We start from the raw sequence: 23,896 nt of genomic DNA on the forward strand, positions 1-23,896 counted from the left end.
TTATTATATAAGAAACAATATAGCAAAAGGATAAAATCGAGTTATCATAAGGCTAACAGCATGGCTACAAACAAATCAATGGCTATTGCTTTCAATTTAAAACGTTTAGCTACCATCTGGTAACTTATTATATAAGAAACAATATAGCAAAAGGATAAAATCGAGTTATCATAAGGCTAAGAGCATGGCTAAAAACAAATCAATGGCTATTGCTTTCAATTTAAAACGTTTAGCTATCATCTGGTACCTTATTATTTAAAACATTTGTAGCCATGCTCTTAGCCTTATGAAAATTCGATTTTATCTTTTGCTATATTGTTTCTTATATAATAAGTTACCAGATGGTAGCTTAACGTTTTAAATTGAAAGCAATAGCCATTGATTTGTTTGTAGCCATGCTCTTAGACTTATGAAAATTCGATTTTATCTTTTTGCTATATTGTTTCTTAAATAATAAGTTACCAGATGGTAGCTAAACGTTTTAAATTGAAAGCAATAGCCATTGATATGTTTGTAGCCATGCTCTTAGCCTTATGATAATTCGATTTTATCTTTTTGCTATATTGTTTCTTAAATAATAAGTTACCAGATGGTAGCTTAACGTTTTAAATTGAAAGCAATAGCCATTGATTTGTTTGTAGCCATGCTCTTAGCCTTATGAAAATTCGATTTTATCTTTTTGCTATATTGTTTCTTAAATAATAAGTTACCAGATGATAGCTAAACGTTTTAAATTGAAAGCAATAGCCATTGATTTGTTTGTAGCCGTGCTCTAAGCCTTATGAAAATTCGATTTTATCTTGTTGCTATATTGTTTCTTACATAATAAGTTACCAGATGGTAGCTAAACGTTTTAAATTGAAAGCAATAGCCATTGATTTGTTTGTAGCCATGCTCTTAGCCTTATGAAAATTCGATTTTATCTTTTTGCTATATTGTTTCTTACATAATAAGTTACCAGATGGTGGCTAAACGTTTTAAATTGAAAGCAATAGCCATTGATTTGTTTGTAGCCATGCTCTTAGCCTTGTGATAATTCGATTTTATCTTTTTGCTATATTGTTTCTTAAATAATAAGTTACCAGATGGTAGCTAAACGTTTAAAATTGAAAGCAATAGCCATTGATTTGTTTGTAGCCATGCTCTTAGACTTATGAAAATTCGATTTTATCTTTTTGCTATATTGTTTCTTAAATAATAAGTTACCAGATGGTAGCTAAACGTTTTAAATTGAAAGCAATAGCCATTGATATGTTTGTAGCCATGCTCTTAGCCTTATGATAATTCGATTTTATCTTTTTGCTATATTGTTTCTTAAATAATAAGTTACCAGATGGTAGCTAAACGTTTTAAATTGAAAGCAATAGCCATTGATTTGTTTGTAGCCATGTTCTTAGCCTTATGAAAATTCGATTTTATCTTTTTGCTATATTGTTTCTTAAATAATAAGTTACCAGATGGTAGCTAAACGTTTTAAACTGAAAGCAATAGCCATTGATTTGTTTGTAGCCAAGCTCTTAGCCTTATGAAAATTCGATTTTATCTTTTTGCTATATTGTTTCTTAAATAATAAGTTACCAGATGGTAGCTAAACGTTTTAAACTGAAAGCAATAGCCATTGATTTGTTTGTAGCCAAGCTCTTAGCCTTATGAAAATTCGATTTTATCTTTTTGCTATATTGTTTCTTAAATAATAAGTTACCAGATGGTAGCTAAACGTTTTAGATTGAAAGCAATAGCCATTGATTTGTTTGTAGCCATGCTCTTAGCCTTATGATAATTCGATTTTATCTTTTTGCTGTATTGTTTCTTAAATAATAAGTTACCAGATGGAAGGTAAACGTTTTAAATTGAAAGCAATAGCCATTGATTTGTTTGTAGCCATGCTCTTAGCCTTATGATAATTCGATTTTATCTTTTTGCTATATTGTTTCTTAAATAATAAGTTACCAGATGGTGGCTAAACGTTTTAAATTGAAAGCAATAGCCATTGATTTGTTTGTAGCCATGCTCTTAGCCTTATGAAAATTCGATTTTATCTTTTTGCTATATTGTTTCTTAAATAACAAGTTACCAGATGGTAGCTAAATGTTTTAAATTGAAAGCAATAGCCATTGATTTGTTTGTAGCCGTGCTCTTAGCCTTATGATAATTCGATTTTATCTTTTTGCTATATTGTTTCTTAAATAATAAGTTACCAGATGGTAGCTAAACGTTTTAAACTGAAAGCAATAGCCATTGATTTGTTTGTAGCCATGCTCTTAGCCTTATGATTATTCGATTTTATCTTTTTGCTATATTGTTTCTTAAATAATAAGTTACCAGATGGTAGCTAAACGATTTAAATTGAAAGCAATAGCCATTGATTTGTTTGTAGCCATGCTCTTAGCCATATGATAATTCGATTTTATCTTTTTGCTATATTGTTTCTTAAATAATAAGTTACCAGATGGTAGCTAAATGTTTTAAATTGAAAGCAATAGCCATTGATTTGTTTTTAGCCATGCTCTTAGCCTTATGAAAATTCGATTTTATCTTTTTGCTATATTGTTTCTTAAATAATAAGTTACCAGACGGTAGCTAAATGTTTTAAATTGAAAGCAATAGCCATTGATTTATTTGTAGCCATGCTCTTAGCCTTATGATAATTCATTTGTATCCTATTGATATATTGTTTTTTAAATAATAAATTACCAGATGGTAGCTAAACGTTTTAAATTGAAAGCAATAGCCATTGATTTGTTTGTAGCCATGCTGTTAGCCTTATGATAATTCGATTTTATCTTTTTGCTATATTGTTTTTTAAATAATAAATTACCAGATGGTAGCTAAACGTTTTAAATTGAAAGCAATAGCCATTGATTTGTTTGTAGCCATGCTCTTAGCCTTATGAAAATTCGATTTTATCTTTTTGCTATATTGTTTCTTAAATAATAAGTTACCAGATGGTAGCTAAACGTTTTAAATTAAAAGCAATAGCCATTGATTTGTTTGTAGCCGTGCTCTTAGCCTTATGATAACTCGATTTTATCCTTTTGCTATATTGTTTCTTAAATAATAAAATACCAGATGGTAGCTAAACGTTTTAAATTGAAAGCAATAGCCATTGATTTGTTTATAGCCATGCTCTTAGCCTTATGATAATTCGTTTTTATCTTTTTGCTATATTGTTTCTTAAATAATAAGTTACCAGATGGTAGCTAAACGTTTTAAATTGAAAGCAATAGCCATTGATTTGTTTGTAGCCTTGCTCTTAGCCTTATGATAATTCGATTTTATCTTTTTGCTATATTGTTTCTTAAATAATAAGTTACCAGATGGTAGCTAAATGTTTTAAATTGAAAGCAATAGCCATTGATTTGTTTGTAGCCATACTCTTAGCCTTATGATAATTCATTTGTATCCTTTTGATACATTGTTTTTTAAATAATAAATTACCAGATGGTAGCTAAACGTTTTAAATTGAAAGCAATAGCCATTGATTTGTTTGTAGCCATGCTGTTAGCCTTATGATAATTCGATTTTATTTTTTTGCTATATTGTTTTTTAAATAATAAATTACCAGATGGTAGCTAAACGTTTTAAATTGAAAGCAATAGCCATTGATTTGTTTGTAGCCATGCTCTTAGCCTTATGAAAATTCGATTTTATCTTTTTGCTATATTGTTTCTTAAATAATAAGTTACCAGATGGTAGTTAAATGTTTTAAATTGAAATGTTTAAATTGAAAAAGATAAAATCGAATTTTCATAAGGCTAAGAGGATGGTTACAAACAAATCAATGGCTATTGCTTTCAATTTAAAACGTTTAGCTACCATCTGGTAATTTATCATTTAAAAAACAATATACCAAAAGGATACAAATGAATTATCATGAGGCTAAGAACATGGCTACAAACAAATCAATGGCTATTGCTTTCAATTTAAAACGTTTAGCTACCATCTGCTAACTTATTATTGAAGAAACAATATGGCAAAAAGATAAAATCGAATTTTCATAAGGCTAAGAGCATGGCTACAAACAAATCAATGGCTATTGCTTTCAATTTAAAACGTTTAGCTACCATCTGGTAACTTATTATTTAAGAAACAATATAGCAAAAAGATAAAATCGAATTATCATAAGGCTAAGAGCATGGCTACAAACAAATCAATGGCTATTGCTTTCAATTTAAAACTTTTAGCTACCATCTGGTAACTTATTATTTAAGAAACAATATAGCAAAAAGATAAAATCGAATTATCATAAGGCTAAGAGCATGGCTACAAACAAATCAATGGCTATTGCTTTCAATTTAAAACGTTTAGCTACCATCTGGTAATTTATTATTTAAAAAACAATATAGCAAAAGGATACAAATGAATTATTATGAGGCTAAGAGCATGGCTACAAACAAATGAATGGCTATTGATTTCAAATTAAAAACTTTAAGCTACCATCTAGTAAGTTATAATTTAAAGAACAATATAGCAAAAGGATACAATGGAACTATCATAAGGCGAAGAGCATGACTTCAAACAAATGAAAAGCTATTGTATTCAATTTAAAACGTTTAGCTACCATCTAGTAATTTATTATTTAAAAACAATTTAGCAAAAGGATACAATTGAATTATCATAATACTAAGAGCAAGGCTACAAACAAAAAAATAGCGATTGCTTTTAATATAAAACATTTCGCTACCTTCTGGTAATTTATTATTTAAAAAACAATATAGCAAAAGGATACACTTGAATTATCATAAGCCTAAGAGCATGGCTACGTACAAATGAATGTCAATTGCTTTCAAATTAAAACATTTATCTACCGGAGAATTACCCTTGAGCATAGAGCCACATATAGAACAACATATAGATTTCAACTACCATGGAAGAATTATTGACAAAAGTGGATCGATCACAAAAGAATTACTCACAAGAATTGCTTAAGATAACGGAGTTTTTAATAGGCCATCTGGTAATTTATTATTTAAAAAACAATATAGCAAAAGGACGCAACTGAATTATCATAAGGCAAAGAGCATCACTACAAACAAATGAAGGGCTATTGTATTCAATTTAAAACCTTTAGCTACCAGCTGGTAATTCATTATTTAAAACACAATTTAACAAAAGGATACAATAATATTATCATAAGACTAAGAGCATTACTACAAACAAATGAATAGCAATTGCTTTCAATATAATACATTTAGCTACCATTTGGTAATTTATTATTTAAAAAAAAACTATACAGCAAAAGGATACACTTGAATTATCATAAGACCAAGACCATGGATTCATACAAATGAATGTCTATTGCTTTCAAAATAAAACATTTAGCTACCGGAGAATTACCCTTGAGCATAGAGCCACATATAGAACAACTTATAGATTTCAACTACCATGGAAGAATTACTGACAAAAGTGGATCGATCACAAAAGAATTACTCACAAGAATTGGTTAAGATAACGGAGTTTTTAATAGGCCACAAAAAGTATGGCAGTACAAAAGATTCTCGCTAAGGCTGAAACTATGACTTCTCAGTAGCAATGTTATAGGAGTACTCCTTCCCGCAAACAAAACCTAGCACCAGAACCAGGAAAATAAGAAAAGGATATTCACTTTAAAAAATTTCAATTTTAATAAAAGTTCTTAACATCCTATTTCAGCAGAAGATAACAAATCTATCCATTTGCCACATATACGGGCCTGTGTATTGTGACAGGTGCCATAAAAATCATAGATGGAGATACCTTGACCATGCACAACGCATGGACCATCTCCGACTACCCAGCGTAGCACTCTACGGGTACCAACCAGGCCGACACCTGCAGAGGGAGACCCACGACTACCTTACGACAAACATGCCGTGTCAATCTGGTATAACCAGCACATGTCAATCCAACCTCAGAAGCAGGACATTCTGGCAGTAATAAATAATAGGAATGATTGGTAGCCCTTTCTTGATACCCTCGGTATCTTGAAAGATTGAGATCTTCCTGAGACGATACATAAGATCTTGGTACATTGAGATCTTCACTTGTTCCAGAAGTTTTGGTGAATGAGGCTTATTGGAATATATAAATTCAACATCTTTACTCTGTAGCATCAGGACGCGTCTGACTAGCGCTTGGAATGTAGACCTGTTTATAAGAAAAAGCCTTTCGAATCTTCGTCCGAATCAGTATTGAGAAATCAGTTGGTCGTCTCTTCCCGCCAATCTAAGCTTATATTGCTTAAAGCTCTTGAACTTAATCCGACTTGAATTATAGTTTGTTCACACCGCATCGTAAAATCTTTAACAAAAGTAGGACTTCAGGATTCATGTCACTTTATATAGTCTTTTTACTTTGTATTAGCACTTCAGAACACCAAAACAAAGGAAGAGAAAAGGATAGTATAGAATTTAAACAGGATTTTTTTTTCTAAGGCACAACACTGAGACCACAAGCCCATAACAGGCGTTCACACAACTTATCTGAACAAACCTTCTCTTATACGTAATCCCCCAGACTTGATACACCCAATTTACCAAGTAACCAATAATTTACCAATTATTACCAGTAATAATTTACCAGTAATTTACCAATGCACTTCAGTTGCAGCACCAAAAGTGAATTGAGGAAGGCGACAAAACGTTATATCTACAATAGCCAAAGTCTCGCACAAACAGATGGAGAAAATGAAATTAGGTTGACTTTGTTTAATAAAACGAGAAAGTAACAAAATCTAAACTAATATATTTCAAAAATTAACACAAACCTAAAGAACAGATGCTACCCATGTAAGTTTTGTTTGGTTTCCCTTATGCCATAATTTTTTATTAACAGTTTAAAAATACACACAAAATAGAAGTGAAAGAGAGATAAAGATACGTGAGTGAGAGAGACAACGAGAGAGAGGAGGAGAGAAAGAGAAGAAGAAAAGAGAAACTACTTAGATGGTTTATCTTCATCATACATTGCAGATAACAAATTTAGCCTTTATACTCTCGTAATCAAATTTTAACTATCATTAATAAAAATTATAATAGTCTAGAATAACAGAATAGTAGTGTGGAATTACAATAATCTTTAAATACCATTAGGGATAATAATAAACTGAAGCCCTAAATTGAACAGCCTAAACAAAGCAACCAAAATAAATCCATTTGTCCCAGGGTTGCCATTGCTCAACTAGAAAAATTGTTAAAATATAAGAAGACTAAAGAAAAACACTTAAAATACAATGCTTTGTTCTATGAGAGAATAGGAGGCGTGAGTGTCTTAGTAAGAGGGAGAGAGGAGGGGACAAAGAGAGGAGCAGGTAGAATTTGAACTAACCTGTTGTTATTCCTTGTTTTATTTGAACCTCAAAATGCATGATCCAACAGTCTTTGCAGAAAAGATGTCCACACCCAAGGGACCTGAGGAAATCTGGAGAAGAAGTCACAAAACACACTGTACATGTAGATGGCATTGTAAGTCTACTAAAAGCTCCGAGTCTTAAATGCGGAGTCACACATATTTGAGTGTCTACTAAGAGCTTATTTTTGTCACTTAGAAACAACGTTTTGACTTTTTCAACATCCCAGTTATGAGCATGCAGCAGTACTTTTGCAAGTGATGGTGTTACCTATATAAATATATGTGACTATGATTAACAGAAAACAGTTGAAGGTTTTTTCCAGAGATCACCGTTTGCTCAGCGGCGGTTCTAGCCTCTCTTGAACCCTAGCGAAATATTGATTAACCTCTCTTGCAAACAGAGGAAAATATTGTTTAGTCCACCCCCCCCCCTTTATCCCGAAAATTTTCTTTTCCAAATTCTCTTTTCCAAAAATTATCCTTAAATTTCCCATTTATCAACAAATTTTCCAATTTTCAACAAAATTATCCATTTATTCAAACCTGACTTTACTTACTTTAGCGTCTGCAAAAGTTTGACTATAAAATATTAAAAAAAAATAACATTTAAACTAATTAAACCTGTTTTACTTACTTTTATTTTCAAGGAATGGTGATGAAGATATTCAATAATGAAAAATTTAGGATTCAATTTATATATGCTTATTGCAAATTATGCCCTCTACTTTATTTTAACAAAAAAAAATTCAAAATTACAAAATGATTATAACAGTAATATATTTCTTTGAAATTTCTCACCCGAACAATTTCTGTGCCTGAGGCAAGTAGTCCCTCTTCCCCCTCCCATAAAAAGTTTCTCTTCATTTTTTAGTTACTACCAGCAGATCCTCCCAGACAAAAGAAATAAAAAAGCAAAATTTAAAGTATATTCTCTTGTGAGGAGTAAGGAATGCTAGAGACTAAGTCTGTCAAATGAAAAATACTCGCATCAGCACCCGTTATATACCATCAATTAATTGTTTTCAGAGCCCAAGTTTTGTGATTGACTGAGAATTAACATACATACATAATATACATGTAATATATTCATAATATACAAAATAATATATATCATATAACCACACTGAGTTTAGAAAATACCTGACGATTGTTTTTTATATTTGACCTTGAAAGGTGTGTTCAAAGGCAGCTGTGTTCAAATTACGATTATAAATAAATGTTTTATATATAAAATTATATTATAATTTATATTATAAATAATTATATTATAGAATTATTTTTATATCATAAAATAAATGTTTTTTTATATTTGACCTTGAAAAGTGTGTCACAAGGCAGCTGAGTTCAAATTACGATTATAATAAGTAAAAAGTTTGTAATGGGTATAACAGTTGTGTTATGTGTTGCTACAAAAAAACGTTGTCTTGTGTTTTGGTGTGTGTTCTTGTGTTCTAAAAGCTGTTCTAGTGATGTGTGTTGGTGAAATGACGCTAGCTGTTTAAGTGTGGCTCAATAGGAGTGTAAATTCACCGTATTCTAACTGTGTTCAAACATAAGCTAAATAGTATACTTTGAAAATCTAGTATAAAAATCATAGATAATATTATTCATAAGGAATTATAAAACAATATTTCCTTTTCTGGTGTTTAGTGTTGGCTGCTGTATGGAGAAGACTATTGTGTTTTATGTTAGAATAGCAAATGGTTCATTATCATTATCATTAACGATAATTAACTTATAAAAACCCACCCTACACAGAGTGGATGATTTTCTGGCTTATATTGGTCCAAGAAAAATAACTAATTAAAAAAAATAGTCAAAATATAAGAAGACCAATGAAAAGCACTTAAAATATAAATGTTTTAAATTCTTAAAAGTTTTTTAGGTAAATGACAAGTGATTTTTTTTTTTTTTTTTTTTTTGTTTTTTTTTTTTTTTACATAAGATAATGTCTTCCATTTTATGAATCCAGATACAATGTATTCAATAGCCTCTTTGAATTTCAACAAAAATAGCCAAATTTTTACTGACTACACTTTAATGTTTTATACAAACGGCTGTCAGTTTGAAATAGCATCAGATTTATAATTATATTCACAATGTACAGCATGTAAAAAAAAAAAATAATAAAAAAAAACCATTGACTTACACTGTGGCTGAAAATTTTATCATAAGCAGTAGAACTATAATCTCACAAAAAAAATAACCAAAGAGGAAAAGATATTACTGATCTAAGAAGAAGTATATACAATTGTTAAGTGTCTGAAATGGAGATTTTAAAAGAGAAAATTTCTATAATTGTTATCGCCATCTAAATTTTAAGCATTCCTAAATAGATGTCACTACTAAGTCAGCTACCAGCAACCCCAAAAAATTGCTTAGCACATAGTACTTCTGTAAGTAAAATTTTACACTCTGGTGATAAGCAGAATGACGGTAAGACAGTGGAGATGAAAGAGTAGTCTGTTGGTAATAGGTAAATTACCTTATTTAATTCCAACTATGGTAGCAAGTTAAATAATTTTTAAGAATCTCCTCTCTTCATAAAGATACATAGGCTTCCTCTTCTCCTCAGGGTGATAGTCAGAGAACTACTTATAAATAATATGAAATATTTATTTCTATCAAAATTAAATTTCCCTTTAGCCGAGTCCCCCCTTCAATTCTACTACAAATACTAACAACCCACTGCAACAAACACAGCTACTCTTCCTTCCTCCCGATCATTCTCCTTGAAGAAAGGGTAGTCCGTTGGTAATAGGTACATTACCTTATCTAATTTCAACTATGGTAGCAAGTTTGTAATCTTTACGAATCTCCTCTCCTCATAAAGATACATGGGCCTCCTTTTCTCCTCAGGACGATAGTCAGAGAACTACTCATAAATAATACTCAATATGTATTTACACCAAACCTAAATTTCCCTTTAACCAAGTCCCCCTTTTAATTCTGCAATAAATACAAACAACCCACTGCAGCAAACACAGCTACTCCTCCTTCCTCCCGGTCATTCTCCTTGAAGAAAGGGTATTCTGTTGGTAATATAAAAATGATGCTTGTGGTGAACCTGTGCTATGCAGCAAACCTAGACTGACAAAAAAAATGAGATTTTATCAATAAACAGAAACTGTCATATCAAAACCTGATTAGTTCTTTTGTGTCACATATTTATCCAGTAAAATGAACAAAAATCTTTTAAAACACAAAATTTTTTATAGAAAGCTCTTTGTTTCTCAGTATTTTGACGATGTTGCTTTCAGATGCCTTTATGGGCTCAGACTTCTTATTTACTCTTTTTTACCTCCAAGAACTCGTGTAAAACTTGTTTCTATTTATAACTTACTGGAACAAATTCTTGAAATAAACATTTTGAATAATAGATCTATGAAGGAGCTTATTTTGGGGTTTAATTGTTTTCAAGTCTCTATGCCATGCCAAAAAAAAGATCAGCATACATATATTTTAAATTCTTCACACCAAGTCTGATTCAAAGACTCGTTCCTGAAGAAAAAAATAACTGAAAAATACTACCAGGAAAAACTTTTTAGGCCATATTACACCTAACCCATTAGATAAGATTCTGAAACACCCCATATCCAAAATGTTGGCACTCTAAACCACAACTATAGACTATGTTTGTCACTCACCTTGACTAATTTTGTGTGAGCTTTTTTTTTGCTGTTTTACACCTAACCCATCAGAGAAGATATTGTAGCACACATATCTAAAATGTTGGCACTCTAAATCACTGCATCAGATAATATTTGCCACTCACCTTGACTGATTTTATGTGAGCTTCAATTTTGTTCGGCCATATTACATCTAACCCATCAGAGAAAATATTTGTAGCACCCCATATCTAAAATGTTGGCACTCTAAACCACAACTATAGACAATGTTTGTGACTCACCTTGACTGATTTTGTGAGAGCTTCAATTTGTTCATTCAAAAGTTGTTCAATTTGTTCAGCAGAGAGGCAGGAATAAGCCAAATACTCTGGGTCAAGGTCAGATTGACCAACATCATCTGTTTCTAAATAGTAGTCATCAAAATCCAGCTCTGATTCATTGTCACTCTCATCCATAATCTAAGAATTCACATCTGGATTAAATAGAACAGGCACTAATCTCAGAGCACGTTTTAAATAGAATTAGGTCTGTGTCCCTGTTTTTAGAATCCTGACTATACCTTACTTTATTGTTAAATTTGGTAATTGATGCTTAAAAAATTACATATATGTAAAATCCTTTCTTTTGAAATTCGTTTTTTTTTAATTTCGTCATGTTTTTTGAAAAACAGAAAAATTATTTATTGCACTGCATAAATACTTTGATAATAATTCGTTTCCCATAACAAAATATGTTGAAAGTAGAAGCTGGACAACAGACATAAAGAAGAAGAATAGCATATACTCTTGAGTATTTTATGGACAATGTTATGAAATTTGTGGATCTGGATATAGTTTTATACCTATTGTGATTGAAGCTGATGGAGAGAGAGACTTTCTAAAGTGATTTGAGTTACAAATTTCATAGGATGGCTGAAAGTCAAGCGGTAGCCTCTAAATTAAATTTGAATTTTGCCCCAATTCCTTAAGAATGACTCCTGAAACACAAGGTTTATTTAATTAGAACAGTAAGAAGCTTTTTTTAATAAGTACTAAAAAACTCTGGCATAAAGAGCAAGGTATTGAGGAGGAGCAACCCCTCTCATGTACATAATAAATTCTGTTCATCTTAAGTTTTAATGCTGTTCCTAACTTTCAGTTGACAAAACTTGTTATTTGTTTGTTTAGTCCAAAGTATGGCAAATGTGTCAACTACCACAAGTACTAGCAAGAAAGTCTTTTTAAACAAAAAACGGAGTCAAATATTTCAATGTCAGTTTTCTGTTATAACAGAAAACTATAACAGTCAAATATTTCAATGTCAGTTTTCTGTTATAACAGATATATATCCAATGTTCTATATAAAAGTACTATGTAAACAGATAGATTGACAAGGAGAGATCAGAGATAAGAGCTTCAAAGTGACTATCCAAGCAAATATTTTCCAAGATAGTAAAAAGCTTCTCATCTAGAGTTTAGCTTCAGTGTAACACAAAAATTCAGAAAAAAAAAACAGGATAATCTATGTACAAGATTCTGGTATCTGAGTGAGAGTGATGGGTATGAGTGATAACAACAAAAGAGTAACACATTTTATTCCTCATTCAGCACTCTTTTTTAATGATAGTTTTTGCTGCTATAGTAATTCTATCCCAGCCTTCCGTCTCCTCTTTTATGTCTGGGTATTTATATAGACTAAACACAGAAGGTTATTGATTGTAAATGGTCGAGTTAATAATGTTGAAATGAAATCAATTATTCATGAATGTAAAAATTCCACTGACAAATCTTCTATTACTATGGTAGAAGACCAAGCTCCCAAATACAGGAATAACTTAACAGCTTCTGGTTGTATGTTGAGTTTGAAAGAGGGTAATGACACTTTTGTTTTAAGGATAATAATAAATAATAACTAATAATAATAACTAACTAATAATAATAATAATAAACTAAATAATAAACTAATAATAACAAATAGATAATAACTAATAAGGCTACTGCAAAATCCAATGCAGATATAGAAATTGTTTATGAGAAACTTGTGGCAAATGAAAGTGAAGGAAATGAAGGAATTAGCTGGAAAACAAACTGGTGATCAGCATATAATTGAAAATAGAAAAAACGAAATCAATTTGCAAGGATTTTTTACATGTAAAATGTAACCATGGAAGAAGCTTTAATTGGCTCCATATTTATAAATATTTTTTGAGAGGTTCTTGCAATCCGATTTTGTGCTCGCTTGACCATGTTTTAATTTGTTCTATTTTTATGTTGGGTCATTGTTTTAGTTGTGACAAGTATCATGTTTTTATCCCAAAGTCTTTTAGTAGGTTATTCTTTAAGCCACAAGCTAAACCTTTGCATGGGTACAATGGTTGTACTAAGAATTGGACAAAAAATGGGGATGGATTTTGTAGGGAGGCCTGACCCTTTCCAAGCCTGTTTTCAGTTCACAGCCCCTTGTACCAAGATCATTATAACTTGGTTCCTCTATAGCTCTCTCGGATGTGTCTGACTTCTCCCATGTACCAAAGGCTGGGATTTAACATACCCTTTAAAATTCCCTTGCATATGTTTTCGTTCCCCCCTCCATGTCTACCCAAACCACTTCCCACACCTCAGTCTTGTTTACAGCATCAGACAGCACTCCCACTGAACAACAGCAACTCACAGGAGCCTTCTCAGTCATGTACCCTGTTCAGAACCACTTTGCTACATTTACCCTGGATGAATACATGGATAGGAGCCTAGAGTCAGTTTTGAAAACAGAACCTTTCACTGCTACTATTGAGGTAAACTGTAGGACAAAGCTGTATAAAGTATTGAATAAAGTGTGTGAGTTAGAGAGTTTGATTAAAATAGTTTAAGCTTCAGTTATAGTTATAACTGAAGTGCGCTAACAGAATCCTGAATTACTAGAAATTGCGGATTATAATAGTTTTGTTAAGCTTTGCCAAGATGACCATCCTCTGAAGAAAAAGGGAGGCGGGGTTATGATTTACTCGCATAATAAAATTAAAGCAAGATTAATTGAAGTCCTGTGTTTAAACAAGTATGATGAGTTGATTTGAGTTTTTCTGCAGCCTAAACAGCTTTCACACAAATTCAATGGAATTGCTGTTTGTTCATATTATTATTCACCAGGCCAGAATGCAAATGACCAAAAGTTATTTCTAGAAAAAGTGCAATTATAACTAGTAAATACTCTAATTGCAGAATATTTATGCTTGGTGATGCCAATGAACTGAAACTTGAGCAAAACAACAGAGCACACGGTCTTAAACAACTGGTCAAAAAGCCAACCAATAAAAGGAATACAATGTTAGACCTTATTTCCTCTAATTTACATGAGTTCTACAGGGAACCAGTACCTGGTGTACCATTGGGCAGGAGTTACCACTTTACTCTGGAGCTTAATCCTCTCCACAAAATTTGGATTGAGTTCTCATTCTAAAAAAAAAGGTGGCTTTTCTGCAAAGGCAAATTTGAACAAAAAAATAAACTAAACAAGGGCTAAGAGCTCATATGGCACTTGTGATGAGGTTGGAAGAGCCAAGAGCTCATATGGCAAGAGCTCTAGCAAAATTCTAAGAATCAGTAGATTGATTTAAAAGGAAAACCAGAGGTTTAATGTCTGTCGGGATTTAAAATAAGAGCTCTGAGACACAAAGTCCTTCTAAATATCAAAATTCATTAAGATCTGAATACAATTCCTGTTATTTGAGTAGAATTTTGAGTCATATCAATGTTTTTTTTTTCAAAATTTAGGGGTACTTGTCTATTATATAAATCACAATTGAGAAGAGAAGTTTGGTCAATGGTAATAAAAAGAATTACTTTACTAGCAAAATTTTTCTGTTGACAGCCTGCAAATGGTTTTTCTGTTGCACAGAAAACACATGCAATTCACAGAGTTAGTTATTCCAAATGATAATTGTTTGTCTAGAAATACCTAGCTCTTGTTGACACTAGGCCACAGACAACAATTTTTTAACCCAGAAATAAATGAAACAAACTACAGTAACAAATGGTATTTTTACTTTTAGAAAACCATGTATTGACATGCAAGTTGATAGTTTTCAACATGGCCCAGTGTTATACTTCCAAAAAATGTTGGTTCTTGTAAGAGCACAAAGTCATGGTGTGTCCATTGGTAAGTGTTTTGTTTTAGGCAGCAACCCCTTATCCTGGAAAAATATTATTGTCTTTTTTTTCAGTCCTTTGCAAATTACAAATCTTAATTTGAACTTCCATGGTGAGACAGTATATTCTATCACTAGTCAAAGCAAACTAGCTGGTGTCCCCAAGAATCATGTTGATAATGAACTGAAATGAACTAGACCAAGAATTGTGTTAATAATGAACTTTTCTTTGTCTTTGAGATGCTTAGCTGGTGCCAAAGCTCTTAATTTAATAATTCACAAATGATCTTCACAATTTTGCTAATAAAGTATTCTGTTTTCATCATATTTTATTGTCACCAAACTTTACTTCTTGAGTGTGTTTTATGTAATAGACAAGTACCAATCTGGGAAATGTATTTGTATATCTTCAAAACTTTATAAATTAGGATTAAGCAAAGTTGTGAAGCTGAAAACAATTTTGTTATACTTCATTTAAGTAGAAGATATATTTTGCATGGTTTTCACTTTTATAATACACAAATTATTAAAGGTCAGTACACTCTAGAGGAAGAAGAAGTAGAGGTATATACTTCACAATAACTTCCCAGGACATACTTGTAAACCCATCCCTGAAAGTTTCATTTTCTTAACCTAATCCCTTTCCAAGATTCAATTTATTTCCAAAACAGTCAGCAGACAAGCCAAATATATGTTTAGTTGTCAAAACATAAATATGTATGTATACAATCTATAGTCAACGCTTATGAAATAATTTTGAAATAATTGTGTAATAATACACAATAACTGACTAGTCAAAATATAATAATATATAACTAACAAGCCAAATATTTGTTTTAGTTGTCAAAACACAAATACATATTCAATCTATAGTCAACACTTATGAGATAATTTGAAATAAATCTTAATTGTCCACTTCAAATCAGTACACAATAACTGACAAGTAAAAATATAACTAACAAACTAAAGATGTAGCTATTCTTGCTTACTAGCAGTGTCATTAAAAAACTTGACAAACAAGGTAACAAAGCTTTTTAAATATCTATTTCAAGACACACAAGTGACAGTTTTTGTTGACAGCTAGCAAGGGAATCTAGGCCAAACTGTTCAAGGAGGGCACAGCATGCAATTTTGGGTGCTTTTAAAATTACCAACAAAGCCCAAAATTGAACTCTCAGTTGTGTCTGACTGCTCCTGTATTAGGTTTTAATTCATAATGGGGAAAAAATTTCAAGGCAAGACCATATAAAAGGGGTATAAACTTGTACAAGGTGATCTGAAGGAATTCTGTGTTGGGACAGCAGCTTCAGGGAGCTAATACCTGCATTAGTTCTCCAGAGCATCATTTTTGTCTGTTTTTCCTTCTTTTATTCAGCAGTAAGATACACCCCAAGTATAGATAAATAAAATAAAGTAAATTGGTCACTTTGCTGAAAGCAATTATTTAACTTTTATTTGTGTAAATAGGTCTGCATGTAGTAAAAACCCAAAAACATGTACTTTTTATTTGTAATCTCCACAAGTTTTTGCTGCACTCCGGAAAATAATGATGACCAGACCTTAGGCATGCACACAGGGAGGTATTTGCCCCCCCCCCCCCAAAAAAAAAAAAATTTTTTTTGCAAAATCCTCAATTTTACCTGCAAAATGTTTAAGTTTCCTGTGTTTTAATGGTATTTCTTGCATAAGAGTTGAATCCCCCCCCAAAAAAAAAATTCTCAAATAATAATTTCCTTAATTTTATCCTTGAATAATAGTTCTTTTGCAAATAAATCTTCCTATATACTTGCCAAATTACAAAGAATAACAATCCAATAATCATAATTTTGAGTGAGAGCCCCCTCGAGTTGGCTCTCACCCCCCTCGAGTGAGAGCCTTCTCATATTTGTTTAGTGGATGCAGTGAAGAAAACGGAGAACTTTGTCTTTGAATGATTTGCCACATCTAAAAAAGAACTGACTAGGGAGTAAAATGTCTGGACTTTGGCTAGGCCTTAATTTAGATGAAAAAGAATTTGAAACTGCAAAAAAGCTGAATGGCCACCTAATTAATATTGTCCAATCAATCCCTCCTCTACCAAAAGATCAAATACTGACTTCTCCAGTTGATATTTGTGATTTTTCTGTTATATTGCCAAATGAAGTAAAATGAAACTAAGTGTTTTGAAAAGAACTAGTGTAACATTGTTGAAATCCCCGTAGATTTAATTAAAGCATTCCCTGCAGATTATGTTTCCCTTTGGCCCATATTTTTGATCTAATAACAAAATCTGGTGATTACCCATCCATTTGGAAAAATGTATGTTACACCATTCCCAAAAAAAGATGCACCAAATGATTTTTCTGGAATTAAATAAATTACAATGACCCCTGTGTTTAGCAAAGTTTATGAGAGTTTTTTGGCTGCTTGATTAAAGAAGCAGGTAATTGACCTCATTGATCCTAGACAATTTGGAAACACCCCCATAACATCCACTGCCCATTATCTGATACGTATGTTGGATACAATTTTCAAACATTTGGATGAGCCTGAATGCTGGATCAATGCTGGGATTTGTCATAGTACACTGATAAAGAAGCTCTTTTCTAAGTTTAATGTCCACCCTTTTTTGTGCAAATTATAGCTAATTTCCTTGCAAATAAAACAAAGCATACCAAGTACAAATCAACTTTTTCTGATGAAATGCCTATATTTTGTGGAGTGCCTTAGGGCACAATACTGGGTCCACTTCTTTATCTAATCATGATAAATGAGCTGATAATAAGCATGCCAGATTGCTGGAAATATGTTGATGATTTATTTATTGCAGAACTGTGCTATAAAAATACTCAAAGCAGTGCAGCTACTATTGTGGCTGATACATTGGATGATGGTGCTACAGACAGGATGGCTGTTAATGTCCTGAAGTCCATTGTCTGACCTTCTCTTTTCTTAAAAGCAACCCAGAATTTTACCCTCCCCTCTTCCTCCTTCTAGCCATGTAACTGAACTTAAACTGCTTGGGGTGTATCTTACTGCTGAATAAAAGAAGGAAAAACAGACAAAAATGATGCTCTGGAGAACTAATGCAGGTATTAGCTCCCTGAAGCTGCTGTCCCAACACAGAATTCCTTCAGATCACCTTGTACAAGTTTATACCCCTTTAATATGGTCTTGCCTTGAAATTTTTTCCCCATTATGAATTAAAACCTAATACAGGAGCAGTCAGACACAACTGAGAGTTCAATTTTGGGCATTGTTGGTAATTTTAAAAGCACCCAAAATTGCATGCTGTGCCCTCCTTGAACAGTTTGGCCTAGATTCCCTTGCTAGCTGTCAACAAAAACTGTCACTTGTGTGTCTTGAAATAGATATTTAAAAAGCTTTGTTACCTTGTTTGTCAAGTTTTTTAATGACACTGCTAGTAAGCAAGAATAGCTACATCTTTAGTTTGTTAGTTATATTATATTTTTACTTGTCAGTTATTGTGTACTGATTTGAAGTGGACAATTAAGATTTATTTCAAATTATCTCATAAGTGTTGACTATAGATTGAATATGTATTTGTGTTTTGACAACTAAAACAAATATTTGGCTCATTAGTTATATTTTATTATATTTTGACTAGTCAGTTATTGTGTATTATTGGACTATTAGAATTTTTTTAAATTATTTCATAAGCGTTGACTATAGATTGTATACATACATATTTATGTTTTGACAACTAAACATATATTTGGCTTGTCTGCTGACTGTTTTGGAAATAAATTGAATCTTGGAAAGGGATTAGGTTAAGAAAATGAAACTTTCAGGGATGGGTTTACAAGTATGTCCTGGGAAGTTATTGTGAAGTATATACCTCTACTTCTTCTTCCTCTAGAGTGTCCTGACCTTTAATAATTTGTGTATTATAAAAGTGAAAACCTTGCAAAATATATCTTCTACTTAAATGAAGTATAACAAAATTGTTTTCAGCTTCACAACTTTGCTTAATCCTAATTTATAAAGTTTTAAAGATATGCAAATACATTTCCCAGATTGGTACTTGTCTATTACATAAAACACACTCAAGAAGTAAAGTTTGGTGACAATAAAATATGATGAAAACAGAATACTTTATTAGCAAAATTGTGAAGATCATTTGTGAATTATTAAATTAAGAGCTTTGGCACCAGCTGAGCATCTCAAAGACAAAGAAAAGTTCATTATTAACACAATTCTTGGTCTAGTTCATTTCAGTTCATTATCAACATGATTCTTGGGGACACCAGCTAGTTTGCTTTGACTAGTGATAGAATATACTGTCTCACCATGGAAGTTCAAATTAAGATTTGTAATTTGCAAAGGACTGAAAAAAAAGACAATAATATTTTTCCAGGATAAGGGGTTGCTGCCCAAAACAAAACACTGTACCAATGGACACACCATGACTTTGTGCTCTTACAAGAACCAACATTTTTGGAAGTATAACACTGGGCCATGTTGAAAACTATCAACTTGCATGTCAATACATGGTTTTCTAAAAGTAAAAATACCATTTGTTACTGTAGTTTGTTTCATTTATTTCTGGGTTAAAAAATTGTTGTCTGTGGCCTAGTGTCAACAAGAGCTAGGTATTTCTAGACAAACAATTATCATTTGGAATAACTAACTCTGTGAATTGCATGTGTTTTCTGTGCAACAGAAAAACCATTTGCAGACTGTCAACAGAAAAATTTTGCTAGTAAAGTAATTCTTTTTATTACCATTGACCAAACTTCTCTTCTCAATTGTGATTTATATAATAGACAAGTACCCCTAAATTTTGAAAAAAAAAAACATTGATATGACTCAAAATTCTACTCAAATAACAGGAATTGTATTTTTGGAACTAAAGCCAGCAAAAAAGAAACTGAAAATTAAGATAAAATGGTGTTTTGTCAAAATTTCAATAAATATAGGCCTAGAAATGTCATGTAGGCAAATTTCAGGACCCTCTAGAGGGGGAAGGAGTGGAGGCATGTACTTTTTTTTTTCAATCAATCAATTTATTCAAAAAGAAAAGAAAACACATAGCAACAACAATAATAAAGATCCTAGAAGCGAACTTGTTAAGGACCAAAACAACAAAAAATTGTAAATGAAAAAGAGAGAGAAGAAAAAAAGAGAAAACAAGGGTAATTAAAGCAAATTGAACAAACATTTAGAGAAATATAATATCAAGATTTTAGTACATTATTATATAGCGTCCGAAAACTTGTGGATAGCTCGACACTGGAGGGTATTACATTCCATTGAATTATAGATTTATAAATTGGGGATCGCTGGGCAGAACTAGAGATACACCTGGGGACAATGAAGGAATGGTTGGATGAACGGAGACAGTGGCCTTCAGAATTATTACTATTAAAATAAGTTAATAAGTGGGGAGGAAGATTTTTATGGTAAGCGGAATATGCAAGGGATAGATTTAACTTTTTGATGATTTGTTCAAAAGGGATAATACCAAAATCGGAGTACAAGTTCTTGGTGGGATATAGTCGTGGCAACCGAAAAACTGCTTTGACGGCACGGTTTTGAGCAGATTTTAATTTATTGGTAACTGAAGGATAAGTATTGCCCCATACAGATCCGCAGTATGAGATATATGGGTAAATAAAAGAATAATAAAGGGTGACAAGGATATCAAGAGGAAGAAAATAATTCACACAATTAATTATACTTACCTGTCGCAAAATTATGGCTCTAACATAGGACACATGTGTTGCAAATGATAGGCAGGAGTCTATGTGGACACCAAGAAACTTGGCAACTTCGACCTGCGGGAGGAGATTGGTAGAATATTTTAGGCCAAGTGCTGGCTGAACTTCATTTTTTTTGTAAGGGGTTTGAAATAATACCACCTGACTTTTCTTGCTGTTAATGGTCATGCAGTTAACGAGACACCACTCCTGTACTCTATTCAGAAGGGTTTGAGTAGAGGTGATGACGGATGGTAAATTAGGACCGGTGATGAAAAAGTTGCTATCGTCAGCAAAAAGTACTGGGTGCACTGATGGACCCAGGTCCGTAATCAAATCATTAATATAAAGGAGAAAAAGTATTGGACCAAGAACAGAGCCCTGTGGGACGCCCCTCCGGACAGGTAGGGGATGTGAAGTCACCCCGCCCAGTCTCACACTCTGTACTCTACCAGAGAGATAAGAGCCAAACCATGAGAAAGGAACTCCGCGAATCCCTAGGTTATTGAGTTTACTTAATAAAACACTGTGATCAACCATGTCAAAGGCCTTTGAAAAATCCAGAAATAAGCCCAATACAGTATTTTTAAGGTCAAGTTGGGAACGTATAAACTGTGTGGCGTCTATTAGTGCATGAGCAGTTGAAAATTTGGCACGGAAGCCATATTGATGAGGAGAAATCAACGAATCTGATGACTGATTCCCAAATACAAAGGGAGAAAGACGTCGGAATATAATTCTCTCGAGCACCTTAGATATAACTGGGAGAAGTGAGATTGGACGATAATTGCTTATCTCAGACGGATCGCCTTTTTTATGAATCGGGATAACAATTGCTGATTTAAATATTTCTGGGAAGACTCCATTGGTCATAGACAGGTTTGCTATGTGCACAATGGGTTCACAAATATAGGAAGATACGGTCCTAAGAAGCTTATTACTTATGCCAAAGAAGTCAGGTGTACTACTATTAGAGAGAGATTCGATAGCTTGAAGCACCTCTTTGCGATCAGTTGGAGAGAAAAACATGGATCTGGGATTCTTGCTAGGGTGTACTGACTGTGAGAAGGAACAGGAGTTAGCATTTGGAATATTAGTGAAATAATTATTAAAAGCATCCGGTACTAAAATTGGGTCGATTAATCTACCACTGATGTCCCTAAGGTTAATAGGAACAGATCTTGAATTCCTTTTTTTTGAAAGGATTTCATTTATTGTAGACCAAATTTTTTGCAAGTTCCCTTTGCAGTGAGAGATTTTTGAATAATAATAATTTTTCTTTGCTTCCCGGATGAGTTTGGTATAAATGTTTTTGTATTTTTTATAATTAGTCAGGTCAATAACGCTACTGGTTTTGCAAGCTAACTTATATAGGTCATTTTTTCGGTATGAAGAGATTATCAGGCTATTTGACATCCAGGGGCGTATATGGGTAGTTTTTCGGTTTGATTTACGAACTGGAAAGGTTGAACTAATAAGATCACTCAATCCCTGTGTGAAACTACTTGTGGCTGAATTAACATCCTGACAATCCAAAGTCTTGGACCAGTCAAAGGATTTCAAACAATCCGTGAACCGGTTCATATTCACAGTATTATATATTCTATTAGACGTAGGGGTATTAGTTCTACAGGGTTGAGTAGCTGATAGGGAGGGTAAGGAAAGATAGATTGGAAAGTGATCTGACAGGTCAGAAAATATTATTTTGGAGGACAGGTGGTTTCCCAGGGAAGTGGATACAAAAATGTTATCAATTAAAGTAGCGGTAGACCTCATGGGATCAACTCTAGTAGGAAAAAGGATTGTGGGAAGAAGACGACTTGAGGTAAATGTTTCAAAGAAGGTATCACAATCGTTGTTGTTGCTAACATTTAATAAATTGCAATTGAAGTCTCCAAAAACTATTGCCTTCTTTTGTGGTAAATTAATAAAACTAAAAAAATCATCAAACAGATTACAAAAGAAAGGTGTCGGAAATGAGGGCAGTTTATAAAATAATGAAAAAATAAAAGAATTCTCGTCTACACTTATGTCGACGATTATTGAATAAATGCATCTATTATTTATAGGTTGCGAGAACAAGAATTCACAATCAAATAGTCTGGTGAATTGTTAGACTTGATCGGATGTAAAGAGAAATGCCACCAGAGGACTTGGTTAATTTTCTTTCAATATGAATAGCTTGAAAGCCAGTGAGGGAAAATTCATTAGTATCATCAATTTCTGAAAGCCGCGTTTCCGTTATTCCAATTACGTCGAAAGGGCAGTAACCATTTGTTAAAATTAGATCTTTAAAATTAGCCCACTTATCCCGTATGCTTCTGATATTAAAGCAAATTACATTAAGTTTGGTCTCTTCCATTAGCTTAGGTTTCACATTTTTCACAAAATCAAAAGTGTCGAGATATTTACAGTTAATTTGGTTTAAAGGGCTATTGGGGCTAGCTAAGGTGTTGGTGGACAGATTATTTTGGTCATCGTAATAATTAAAAACAACATTATTGCACAGTGACAAATTATTAAGAAACGTAAAATCTTGTAAAGTACTTGTACTTGTGTTTGTTTGACTGTTCATTTCTTAAGCAGTAGTTTCTGGGCTTCTGGACATTTATACGAATAACAGGGGTGGTCGGAGGAGCCACAGAGAGCACATTTCATGACAAGTTGACACGGGTTTTCTTTGGAGTTCTGGTGGTCACCAGCGCATTTAGAGCATCTCGGGGAAGCTTTACAGTTATTTGCAGTATGGCCGTAGCACTGGCATTTGTAGCACTGGGTAGGCAAAAACTTGTACTCAGTTATAGGTAGACGCTCATAACCAATAACAAGGGGATTCTCAGTGGCATAGTTTAGGTGGTCACATGACTCAAACTTTAATCGAAAAGACCTCATACTTCCTAACTGAACAACTTCTATACAGTTATTAGCGAGATTGCATAGGTCACTTTTAGATGTTCCGTCAGGCACTCAGCGTACTATACCGAAAAAGGCAGGACTCTTCACTTTAGCATTAATGGATTGGTCTACTTTGCTTAATGCATCTGCCAAAGTATTGGCGGCACCCTTGTCCGACAGAACTACTTGCCATGCATCCCTCCTAGGCCTCAAAACAACTATGC

At 32.8% G+C, this 23,896-nt stretch overlaps 1 protein-coding gene across 2 annotated transcripts in view; it reads right to left on the bottom strand.

The window, feature by feature from the left end:
- Nucleotides 1-23,896, bottom strand: part of LOC136035651 (potential E3 ubiquitin-protein ligase ariadne-2-like) — a 63,040-nt gene that overhangs the window by 36,712 nt on the left and 2,432 nt on the right. The window contains exons 2-3 of one of the 2 annotated variants that reach the window (XM_065717558.1): nucleotides 11,240-11,416; nucleotides 7,306-7,597 (exon numbers count right to left, since the gene is read on the bottom strand). In XM_065717558.1, coding sequence (XP_065573630.1) covers nucleotides 7,306-7,597; nucleotides 11,240-11,413 — 466 coding nt within the window. In that variant the 5' untranslated portion in view covers nucleotides 11,414-11,416. Of the gene's footprint in view, nucleotides 1-7,305; nucleotides 7,598-11,239; nucleotides 11,431-23,896 lie in introns of those variants that run through there. The other variant, XM_065717559.1, reaches the window with a different exon arrangement.

This window comes from Artemia franciscana, chromosome 14 (assembly GCF_032884065.1).
Source record: "Artemia franciscana chromosome 14, ASM3288406v1, whole genome shotgun sequence".
NCBI classification, from domain to species: domain Eukaryota; kingdom Metazoa; phylum Arthropoda; class Branchiopoda; order Anostraca; family Artemiidae; genus Artemia; species Artemia franciscana.